The sequence below is a fragment of the Xenopus laevis genome, chromosome 5L (genome assembly GCF_017654675.1).
Source record: "Xenopus laevis strain J_2021 chromosome 5L, Xenopus_laevis_v10.1, whole genome shotgun sequence".
In the NCBI taxonomy this organism is placed as follows: domain Eukaryota; kingdom Metazoa; phylum Chordata; class Amphibia; order Anura; family Pipidae; genus Xenopus; species Xenopus laevis.
Window position 1 is genome coordinate 69,285,515 of NC_054379.1, and position 12,847 is coordinate 69,298,361.

General features: G+C 36.0%; 2 protein-coding genes across 4 annotated transcripts in view; both read left to right on the top strand.

Moving 5' to 3' along the window:
- Positions 1-8,294, top strand: part of LOC108716766 (golgin subfamily A member 6-like protein 7) — a 35,025-nt gene extending 26,731 nt beyond the window's left edge. For both annotated transcript variants that reach the window (XM_018263188.2, XM_018263189.2), the window contains exon 10: positions 5,256-8,294. In XM_018263188.2, coding sequence (XP_018118677.1) covers positions 5,256-5,438 — 183 coding nt within the window. In that variant the 3' untranslated portion in view covers positions 5,439-8,294. The remainder of the gene's footprint in view (positions 1-5,255) is intronic.
- A 2,377-nt stretch (positions 8,295-10,671) lies between these two features.
- tpd52l1.L (tumor protein D52 like 1 L homeolog) overlaps positions 10,672-12,847 on the top strand; it is a 68,478-nt gene continuing 66,302 nt past the window's right edge. The window contains exon 1 of one of the 2 annotated variants that reach the window (XM_041562243.1): positions 10,672-10,848. In XM_041562243.1, the coding sequence (XP_041418177.1) occupies positions 10,827-10,848 (22 nt within the window). In that variant the 5' untranslated portion in view covers positions 10,672-10,826. 2 annotated transcript variants of the gene reach the window in all.

The window sequence follows — 12,847 nt, forward strand, 5'->3', positions numbered from 1 at the left end:
AATAGTATGTGGTATATACAATGCTGCAGGGTGGAAGTTTTGAGGTGATTTTTGAAAATGTCCCTAAAATTGCCAAACTTAGGAAAGTTTTGCAGCTTGGTGCTTTGGAGTAGAAAGACATGCATAGCCAATTTGGATTTAGGGGAATGTGTACTTTCCAAAAATATATGGTTTTCTGGAGTGAACGTACTTTTTTCTATCTTTGCCTCCCCCCCCTGCAAAAGTGTTGATTTTGCAGTATCTGGAATTACAGAACGGATGGCTCAAATGGGGTGTCTACATTTTGAGGGCCCTATATACCACATGCTTAGTTAAACCTATACATATTGGGCATCAAACTGTTCATTGGCTTTCAAATTTGGGCTGTTTTACATTGATACCTAATGATGTGTGGGAGATATGATGCTGTAGAGTGGAAGCTTTGAGGTCATTTTTCAAAAAATTCACCAATTTTTATAAAACTTTAGGAAACAATTTGAACTTTGTAGTTTGGAGTACATAGATATATTTTCCCATTTTTGATTCTCCAGAATCTGTTCTTTCTAATAATGGCTAGTTTTCTAGAGTAAACCTAATATTAGTGGAATGTTTGGCCTTGAAATGAGAAGTATGCCGTTTGGAGAGCGGTGCTTTTGGAAGTTTGGTAGTGTATTGCTTGTAGATTTTGATCTATACAAGTGAGAAATCTCCATAAAACTATATATATATTAGGTATTGCCGTGTTTAGGAGACATAGGTCTTTCCAAATTGGCTGTGTTCACGTACATAAAATAAACAATGTTTCTGATATATGTGATTGTTCTTTGTGAAACGTGATTTTTTTTCCATTTTATTAGACACTTAGAAGCCTATATATTTTTACAGAAGTAGAATTACACCAAAAGTCTTGCATATTTTGAAAGTTCAGGTTGTCCTGAAAAAAAAACAATATATTGTTTTCCTGGGTAAACTAAAAGACCACCCCAGGAAAGGCCCTTAAAATGAATGAGTACAAAATGTCTAAAAACTGCTTGGCAGTAGTTGTTCGATGTTCTAGGACAAAACGGCTAAGGTCTAAGAGGGAAATGGGGCCATATTTCTGTATGGTAAAAATGTATGCTGTACTTCCTGGTTTGTCTTATGAAAAGTGCTCTTCAAAGTAAACATTGTTCTGTACCCTTTTGTTTTAAGATATACGGCTGTCTAAGGTCAAACCTACTAATTATTACAATGTATATGCTTAGCTAAAATGCATTGTATGAGTCCTTTAGCAGGCCACACTAGGGAGTGTCCCCCAGAGACTATCGATCATGTAAATTGCAGGCAGTGTTTCTTGGTAACACTCTCTTGTAACTGGAAAAACATTAAACTAACGTGTATGTGGTAAGTAGACTGTGCCAGAGCAGCTTATAATGGTAGACAAAAAAAATGGAGGAACTGCCATTTCTTGGTGGTGCAGCTGTTCACTATAAATATAAAACACAGTGTATGCTACTGTGCCAGAGCAGCTTATAATGGTAGACAAAAAAAATGGAGGAACTGCCATTTCTTGGTGGTGCAGCTGTTCACTATAAATATAAAACACAGTGTATGCGTCAGCTATTAATTAATACCAAATGACTGATATCTAACTGAGATAACATCAAATCACATTTTAAGCATGTCTTGCCAAGCATCCTGCTGAGTTAGCTTCATATCTATGTGCACTGTATTCACTAGATGGCAGTATAGTATTTATGATGCAGGGAGTACTATTTTCTTAGCCATCAGTTTGCATTTAATTTATCTTTTATCACAGTGATCCCCAACCAGTAGCTCGTGAGCAACATGTTGCTCTCCAACCCCTTGGATGTTGCTCTCAGTGGCCTCAAAGCAGGGGCTTATTTTTGAATTCCAGGCTTGGAAGCAAGTTTTGGTTGTATAAAAACCAGATGTACTGCCAAACAGATCGTCAATGTATGTTGACAATCCACATAGGAGCTACTAAATGGCCAGTCACAGCCCATATTTGGCACCCCAGGAACATTTTTCATGTTGGTGTTGCTCCCCAACTCCTTTTTACTTCTGAATGTTGCTCACGGGTTCAAAAGGTTGGGGATCCCTGTTTTATCATATACTTATACTTTTTTTTTTACATGCTAGAAATAAAAATATATATTTTTCTTGACAAACATAGTTCAACTGATTCACTGCATATCTGTCAATAATGTTTGCTCCAATTTAGAAAATATTTAATGTAACGGTATGGGATCCGTTATCCAGAAACCCGTTATCTAGAAAGCTCAGAATTACGGGAAGGCTGTCTCCCATAGACTCCATTATAATCAAATAATTCAAATGTTTAAAAACTATTTCCCTTTTCTCTGTACTAATAAAACAGTACCTTGTACTTGAACACAACTTAGATATTATTAATCCATATTGGAAGCAAAACCAGCCTATTGGGTTTATTTAATATTTACATGATTGTCTAGTACACTTAAGGTATGAAGATACAAATTACAGAAAGATCCATTATCCGGAACACCCCAGGGCCTAAGCATCGTGGATAACAGGTCCCATACCTGTATCACCACTCTGTATTCTATCCTTCAACCATTTCTCTATCCAAGTACAAATATTATGTCCCTGGCCAATATTCTTTAATTTAATCACTAACCTTCTGTGTGGTACTCTATACATATCTATGGGTCCACTTGACATTACATATACAGTTTATATGAAAAAGTTTGGGTACCCATCTCAGCCTGCATAATAAATTATTCCACTTTCAACAAAAAGATAACAGTGGTATGTCTTTCATTTCCCAGGGGGTGTTTTCTGAACAAATATTTTTAGTGAAGCAGTATGAGATTCAGTTGTATGAGATTAAATCAAATGTGAAAAAATGTGGGTACCCTTGTAATTTTGCTAATTTGAATGCATGTAACTGCTCAATACTGATTACTGGCAACACCAAATTGGTTGGATTAGCTCATTAAAGGAGAAGGAAACCCCCTGGGTGCAAAAATCCATCCCCCCTCCCCCGTGTTGCTCCCTCCTCCACCCTGGCCTACCTGTCCCCCCGGGCAAATGCCCCTAACTTGTTACTCGCCCCTCTGCGCAGGTCCAGTCCACGGAGTTTACAGGCACCATCTTCTCCCAAGCGGTCTTCTTCCTGCTTTGACCGGCGTTTTTGGTGCATGTGTAGTAGGAGCATTTTACCGGTACGGATCTACTGCGCATGCGCCAAAAGTCACGTGAAATCGGAAAACGTTGTGACTTTTGGCGCATGCGCAGTAGATCCATACCGGTAAAATGCTCCTTCTGCGCATGCGCCAAAAACGCCGGTCAAAGTAGGAAGAAGACCGCTTGGGAGAAGATGGTGCCTGTGAACTCCGTGGACTGGACCTGCGCAGAGGGGTGAGTAACAAGTTGACTCTCCTCTGAAGAGTGACAGCATGGGATCCTCAAACAACTCTCAAAAGATGTAAAAACAAAGATTGTTCAGTATCATGGATAAGGGGAAGGCCCGGGTCTGGCAGGACAAGAAAAATACAGGAGCGGCATATGCGGAGGATTGTGAGAATGATTACAGACAACCCAAAGATCACCACCAAAGACCTGCAAGAACATCTTGCTGCAGATGGTGTATCTGTACATCGTTCCACAATTCAGCGCAATTTGCACAAAGAACATCTGTATGGCAGGATGATGAGAAAGAAGCCCTTTCTGCATTCACCCCACAAACAGAGTCGCTTGTTGTATGCAAAAGCTCATTTAGACAAGCCACAATCATTTTGGAACAAAGTGCTTTGGAATGATGAGACAAAAATGTAGTTATTTGGTCATAACAAAAAGTGCTTTGCATGGTGGAAGAAGAACAGTGCATTCCAAGAAAAACACCTGCTACCTACTGTCAAATTTGGTGGAGGTTCCATCATGCTGTGGGGCTGTGTGGCTAATTCAGGTACTGCGGCCCTTACGCAGGGGTTGGATACTCCAACAAGACAATAAACCTAAACACACTTCAAAATCTACAAAGGCATTTATGCAGAGGGAGAAGTAAAATATTCTGGAATGGCTGTCACAGTCTCCTTACTTGAATATCATCGAAAATCTATGAGATGATTTGAATCAGGCTGTCCATGACCAGCAGCCATCACATTTAACTGAACTGGAGAGATTTTGGGGCATGTTTACTAACATTGGATATAAATATCTGGAGAGATTTCTGGAGATGTTGCCCATAACGACCAATCAGATCTTTGCTTTTGTTTTCTAAGTTATAGGTGGCTGTTTATATCTAATTGCTGACTGGTTGCCATGGGCAACATCTCCAAAAATCTCTCCATATATACATCGCCAATGTTAGTAAACATGCCCCTTTGTATGGACAAATGGCCAAAAATACTGCCATCCAGAATCCAGAGGCTATAGGAGGTGTCTGGAGGCTGTTACATTTGCTAAATGGAGGCTCAACTAAGTATTGATGTAATATCTCTGTTGGGGTGGCCAGATTTATGCACCTGTCTAATTTTGTTATGATGCATATTGCATAATTTCTGTTAATCCAATAAACTTTATGTCACTGCCGAAATACTAGTGTTTCCATAAGGCATGTTATATATTAAAAGGAAGTTGCTACTTTGAAAGCTCAGCCAATGATAAACAAATCTCCAAAGAATTAAGAAGGGTTCCCAAACTTTTTCATTTGGCTGAACATAGATATATCTATACCATTATATATTTCCTAAAATGTGAGGGCATTCCATATAGCTATGGCTTCTTGAATAAAATGGCATTGAACTGCACTATTTTGGCAGTTATTTGGAACAAATTATGTTGCACTGTGAACACTGAACATCACATCATTCTTTTAAAAAGGGTTTGGGAATGATATGTTAAACTGGAGTGACATGGCTGGACATGATTCGTCTAAGCCAAATGTCTAAGCCAAATGTCAAAATAAAGCTTACTCCATCTGTGTGTACGCTATACTCGTGTATAAAATGCCTAAACTCAACTGCAATTGTAGAAACTAATGCATACAAGTTGTATCATCCTTAGTTGAGAACATATGCTCAGCAGAAAACTGGGCAATAACAATACAATCTTAACTTTTTTTCCTAGCAAAAATAGGTTTAAATTCCTTGGAATAAAAATGGAGTGTAGGGCCATTCTGCATAATTCAAAAAGATGTGAATATTTTGTAGTCACATACAGTATGTTCTACGATGACTTTAAACTATGAACACAATCCTCAAATAAAGGCTATAAGTATTGTTTTGTGTTAGATTGCAGATAAGGATGCTGAGCTACTTTGCATTTTTTCAAGAATAGAGGAGATTGAAAATGGCATGAAAACGCTAAAGTCTGAGCAAGAACTACACAGATCAATGCAATCAACAAAATGGAAGGAGATCTCCGATATGGCTGGTTCAATGAAAACCCTGTCCAGGTCCCTAGCTGAGTCATAAATTTGTATTGGAAAATATAATCACCATTGTAATTGTGATGATCCTAACCCATCACTTTTAATTCCAATGAATGATGATTATGATGATGAATATGCTGAAGTGAATCCAAATCCCAAACAGTATGTTCAGATTTGCGCAAAATCCAGAACATTGCATTTGAAAAAAATCATTATTGCCTTTGATTGTACCAGTTTAGATTTCATTCACCTGAATACATTGATGGTATGCTAGGATTCACCATGCGCTGGATTTTGTGTATACAGTATGTGTATTAAATAACATATTTCTATACATTCTTTCATTTAAAATGGAATTCAGTCATATCCAGTTTGACAAAGGCAAACAACTCATACCAAACCTCTTCAAACTTCATGTCCTTAGCCTTAAAGGAATTGTTCAGTAAAAAAATAAAAAATATAGTCAGGCAAAAATGTAATGTATAAAGGCTGGAGTGACTGGATGTCTAACAGAACAGAACTCTACTTCCTGCTTAACAGCTCTCTTGGCATCTATTTCTATTCCTTTAAAAGATTGCAACCTACATACAGTATGCAAATCTTCCAAACTAATGTCAGTATCTAGACTTGTAGCACACTTGAGAGAGTGATAATTTACCCTAGCTTACTACTACTATGATCTTCATCCTATAAGACGACTTTAGTTCCAGGAGGTGCATCCAAATCCTACAAAGGCATGTCTCAAAAATATTTCTGCAAAGGTTCTTGTTCATCCAGGTCATGGTATATCTATAGTAATATGTTAAGTGAACTGGACTTGCTATATTTTCGTTTTCCTTGAAGACATTTCGCTAGTCATCCAGCTGGCTTTCTCAATTTAGAATGACCTTTACAAAAATATTTGGTTATATACCCTGGAATCTTACTCCAATCAGAATAATCTTCTTAGTAAAACCAGCATGGGGTCAGAGACCTCATGGAGGCAAAGTGTTGATTGTATTAGCATGACTCAGTTCTGTACCTACATCTAAAGGAAAAAGGACACAAGTTTGAAGACTGCCAAGTTCACATTCTGGACAGGGAGGGGGATTGGTTCAAAAGGGGATCAAAGAAGCCACATATGTGAAAAAGTGGGGGTGATTAGTTTTTAAAAGTTGATTAGGTCATCCTGTTCCATTGCTGCTAATATAGGACTCCAAAAAAAGATTTATCAAAAGTGAATATAGCTTCCCATTTCCATTATTTTATGTTTTACAAGGCATAAACACAGTATAGTTATATATTAGAGTCAATGAAAATGAATACTGCGCTAGAAGTTTCAAAGCACATTTGAAATTAGGTTTTTGTCTAAAAGCTTACAATATATTGGGAAGAGGAGTCCAACTGAAAACAAATGGGTTCAGATAAAAGCAAAATGAGTATTTATATTTAATATTGTACAGAAATCCATAAACATTTAATACTGTATGTTAAAGAATGGCAAATTATGTTCTGTGCAAAGTAAAGTGTAACCAAGCATTTCAGTTTATTTTTTGTGTAGGCAGGTAAGGAGAAAAATGAAAATGAAAGGGCAGGTTACCATGGTAACTATAATGCATATGTTTGCCTACAAAATGCTCTAATTGTTCTATTTCTTCTGTACTTTGCTCTGTTATACCATACATTGCTTGGAAATTTCGTAATTCATTACTGTATACTGAAAAGGTTTCACATAGTTGTTAATAATTAGATCTCTGGTACATTTTATTAAATAAGAGAAAATGGGAAGCCCTGTGTTACTATTAGCAGGGGCAGTGCTGTGTGCAAAAACTTACACCATATAGAAAATGCTTGAACCTTGTAAATCTACATTACAGCTGTCATTAACCAAGAGTTAAGTCCAGAGGTCAATTATGCACTGTGCCCTCGTGCTTTTTGATGCAATTAAATGAAGAGCATGAAAGTGAAGATCCATTCCCTGTAGAATAATGGACACATTTAGGCACCTTTATCAAGGGTAGCATTTTGAATTTATGTGAGACTCCCACAAATCATTAATAAAATCGAATTTGTTAAACTCGACCCGAAAACACAAATCGAATTTAATTAAATCAATTATAAAAACTCGATTCTAATTTAAAAGACTCGAATGTCAGGAAGGCTACAAACATCACGAAATTGATCCCTGGACCTCTCCAATTGACGTATACAGTAATTTAGCAGGTTTTAGGTGACAAATAGTTGAATTCACATTCTTAAAGGACCAGAGTATGATAAATCTCCAAATTAAAATTAAAACTCAAATAGAGTTTTGATTATTCACATTTGAGTGTTTTGACGAAAAAAAAATTTGAATTTGAATATTCACTTCGACCCTTAATAAATCTGCCCCTTAGTGTTGGGCACAGAATTTTGATGCATACAAAACTAAAAATTTAGGAAACACACTCTGCATATACATTATTGCCCCTCTGAGGCAAATTGGAGAGGCTTCAGATGGGTTTTTTTTTTACTTCCTATATTCAATATAATAGCAGTTAGGCAGGTTAAAAAAGTTAAAATGTTGAACTTGATGGACTTGCGTCTTTTTTCAACCTAACTTACTATGTATAAGCACTTAGTAAATGTGAGACATGACCTCAATTTGAATGTAATATTCTCCCCATCAAAGGACAGCAGAAGTCCTAAAAACTGCTAAATTATCATTTAAGTTATACAGTATGTACCAGCTCCCATGTACATCAGCGCTAATCAAGCTCATTAATCCTTTAAATACCACATACTGCTCGTACATTATAAAGACAGTGCTCCCATGGCATTTAGTACAGCAGACCTATGTTGTCTGATCAAGGAGACTAATGAAAGAAATGCAACATTTAGTTTAATTTGTGTCCATTAGTCCATTAAATCTATAAGGTAGTATGACGTAATTTTTATTGTGTCGTTTTTATCACTAAATTACACTGTGTACATTGCAATTAATTCATTCAACCGTTTAAATTTTTATTCTTGAACCAATAAGTGTATTTAGTTGTAATAGTGGCGTGTAAGGCAGCCATCTCAGGTCATTGTTCCTGATCCTGTGCTTTCAGATAAGCTATTCTTCATCCTACTCAATGTAACTGATTGAGCCGTGGTTGGGCTTAAGCGTTTTACTATTGAGTGTTATTCTTTACCACTAGGTGGAACATATGCCTCCAGGTGTAGGGCCCCAAACCACCAGGGACAAAAAGGCAATGACGTGAAGAACAGAAAACCAAATGCCTTGACAAAGGGCACTGTGTAGGCCTAAAAACATTTCCACTACTTTGTGAGCAAATAAAAGTACCTACCACCTGTTTCACTACATCAGAAGAAGAGGCGCATTGGAGCTATCTTGATACCTTCCAATTGTTCTGTTGATAGGCTACTAGGGGGGGAAAGAGGGACTAGTGATATCGCACAAACTTGCAGTACATGGCTAAACTAAGAACATGTCTAGCCCCACATTAAATCTAAAAAAAATAATCTGGTTGCTATTATGGATTGCAATGCATAATTCTACTTGAGGATTGGTATGGGGCTTTGTGTTGTCTACATAAAGGGAGCACACACTAATGTATTTGATCTGTCAAAAAATCTGGCTCCAACTCCTGCATGAAAAAAGAAGAATCACAACAGAAGAATATCTGCTTTAGGATAAGTGTGATTATACAGGAAAATACCTCTGTCTGAAAGATCTTATTTATTTTATTGTAATGTAATAACAATTGCAAAGTTTGTTCCAGATCTAGTAATTTATGTCTTATTGTGCATTCTATCCATTTCCTTTTTAACCTGGCACTTAAAGGGGTAGGTCACCTAAGTTAACATTTAGTATGTTATGGAATAGCTAAAGCTAAGCAACTTTTCAATTGGCCTTATTTCTTTTTTATAGTTTTTTAATCATTTGCCTTCTTCTTCTGACTCTTTACAGTTATCAAATAGGGGTCTAAAAACAAACAATATGTAAAGGCTTCACATTTATTATTATTGCTAATTTTTATTACTCATCTTTCTATTCAGGCTTCTCCTATTCATATTCTAGTCTCTTATTCAAATCAGTGCATGGTTGTTAGGGTAATGTGATCCAAAAAATCAGATTGCTGAAATTGCTGGAGAGCTGCAGAATAAAAAGCTAAATAATTCAAAAACCACAAATAATAAAAAATGAAAACCAATTGCAGATTGTCTCATTCCAATATCTACATCATACTAAAAGTTAATTTATAGATTAACATATCCCCCAACATTTTGGAAATAAAAAGAGGGATAAAAAAAGTTGCAGCGTGGCAAATGTTTGACCATGCCAATTTTTGTGGCCACACCCTCTAATTACCATGTTCATTTTAAAACATTTCGCAGGTTATAAAAGTTTGAACATATTTCTGTGTTTTTTTCAGTTATTACAGTTTTGCTAATGAAGGTGAATTGTCCATAAAGCTGCGAGTCTAACATTTCCCAAGGTACCTGTTATCTTAGATTGTTACAATTACTTATTTGCTTATCTGGATTGCTTATCTAGATACATTTGAATTGTTACAAATGTATCTTATCTTCTGTTGTGGCTGTTCTGGGCACTCTGCCAAAAGCCAATTAAGTTAGAAACTTTGTTTCTTTTTCTGACTGTTCAGTGCAGAGAACACAGGACTTTCCAGTACAAATGAGGGACTGCGGGTTGAGCTGTCAAAAGAGGGACTGTCCCTCTAAAAACGGGACAGTTAGGAGGTTGAAGCTTACTCTGTGGAGACTCTTACCCTTGCAACCAGAAAGTGATCTTGTCTTTGAATGTGTCATTTATTTAATCTTTCCAGCTACTGTAATCCATGTTTCTACTGAAATTAATTACTATTGTAAAATGACTAAAATCAATACAAACTTAAAATGGTGAACTTCCCCTTGAAGTCTACTTACTCACATATTGGTGACTGTCTTCAATACAGTGAGCAGTCACAAAGTGATGTGCCATTGTTTTTCTTTTCTTCCATTTATAATAGTGGTATATTTGCTTGTGATTTTTAAACCAAAAGCTCAGTTGGACAAAATTCTCCTATAATGTTTGTTGCTTATAACAAATAAAAACAGTATGCTGCATGATTTCCTATGGAACCCCTTAGAGATTGTTTTAAATATATTTTATGAATGATTGATAGTAATGAGAAATGTAAATTATGAAGCTGTTAAGCAGGGAAGGAGTTAATGTTCTTCAAGTTGGAACACAGAACACATTAGCTGAGGAGGTTTGCTGCTGTGTTGTGCTGTGATGTCAGAGGAGAGAGGCGGAGCTGACACAAGCAGGAGTGGGAGGGAGCTGACTGCTCTACTCAGATTGAGAGGTCTGGCTTTAATACTGAGATACAGTTGTACTGACCAGCCCTGGATGTTTTTACACTGAAATTTGTCTCAAAATCCTAAAGACACACACACACACAGCATGGAGAACAAGGGACAGCCAGGTCAGTCAATATATGTGTGTGTATGTTTCACATCTCTGATTATGTCACACTTAGCATGCCACAAAATGTCTCGTCACCATTTCTGCAAGTGTGAAATCATGGAAATGTTCTGGCTGTGAAATAGTTCATTTGGTGTGCTGCTTTTCACACTCCTGTATGTGAGAATTACCATAAGATGATTTCTGAGCTGAAAGCATACTACATACTGAAAGGGGATATTAAAACACTTACAGACTGCTTCTCACCCTCCATAGAAGTGTTATTTCAAAGATATGCTATGCTGTCTGAGAAATCATGTTTAGCAGGTATTGTATTACATGGTATAGCATTGCAGTGCAGCAGTGAGCTCCAACCTGTGGCTCTCCAACAGTTTCCGAACTACAACTCATATCGTCCAAACATGTCAGTGGGATGCTGGAAGTTGAAGTACAGCAACACCTGGCAAGCAGAATGCCTTTTGTTGTTTATTTAATAAAAATGTTTTATTTGCTTGTTGTTAGGCAGTTGGATATAAAAAGTTACAGGAATGTAAGATAATTCTTTCAAGCCTGGCTTGTAAACTTGCTTAATGAGGAAAATAATCTTTAGTCACGGATATATGTAATAAGAATTTATTAAGAATTATATATATATAGATATATATATATATATATATATAAATATATATTTATATATATTTATATATATATATATATATATATATATATATATATATATATATATATATATATATATATAATTTTTTTTAATACCTACTAGCCAGAACTGGTTAGTTAATTAATAACCTCATAGACTAAGGCATACTTTCTGCAGATAGTAAGCGGCAAAAGAGCAGAATAATTACAAGTATGGGACCTATTATCCAAAATGCTCAGGACCTGGGGATTTCCGGATAAGGGATCTTTCTGTAATTTGGAATCTTCACACCTTAAGTCTTATAAAATCATTTAAACATTACACACATCCAATAGGCTGATTTGTTTCAATTAAGGATGAATTATATCTTAGTTTGCCTCAAGTAGTACTACGCAATATGTTGGCGCTATATAAATACATGTTACAAGGTATTATTTTATTATTACAGAGAAAAGGAAATAAAATAGTATACAGTATCTGGATAAAATGGAGTCCACAGGAGAAGCACTTTACGTAGTCGGAGCTTTCTGGATAACAAGTTACCAGATAACGGATCCCATACCTGTAGTGTATTACTTATTTATTTTACATTAAACCTTAAAGGAAAACTATACCCCCAAAATGAATACTTGAGCAACAGATAGTTTATATCAAATTAAGTGGCATATTAAAGAATCTTGTCATACCGATATATATATATATATATATATATATATATATATATATATATATATATAAGTAAATATTGCACTTTTATATCTCTTACCTTGAACCACCATTTTGTAATGGTCTGTGTGCTGCCTCAGAGATCAGCTGACCAGAAATACTACAACTCTAACTGTAACAGGAAGAAGTGTTGAAGCAATAGACAGAAATCTGTCTGTTAATTGGCTCATGTGACCTAAGAAGTATAGTTTGTTTGGTATGTTTGTGTGCACAGTGAATCATACAATGCCAGGGGGCTGTCCTTATTTTTTAAAATGCCAATTTTCTATTTATGATTACCCAATGGCACATACTACTAAAAAGTATATTATTATGAAAAAGTTTTTTTTACCTGAAGCAGGGTTTTACATATGAGCTGTTATAAGCAATATCTTTTTATAGAGACCTACATTGTTTGAGGGGTATGTTTTTCCTTTAATTAGGTGTTAATAAGCAGAGTACAAAATACAGCTACATTAGACTACAATTTTTTTCCATACTTGGATTTTTGCTTAGGATAGGCTTATCAGACCATCTGAAGACTGAAGGAGAGTTATGCAATAATGCAGTTGGCAGAGTAGTCATGATCACAAATTTATTTGTTTTTACCTACAGTGATGCTTAACTGAAGTGATTCTAGAGATGTCAAGATTGTAAC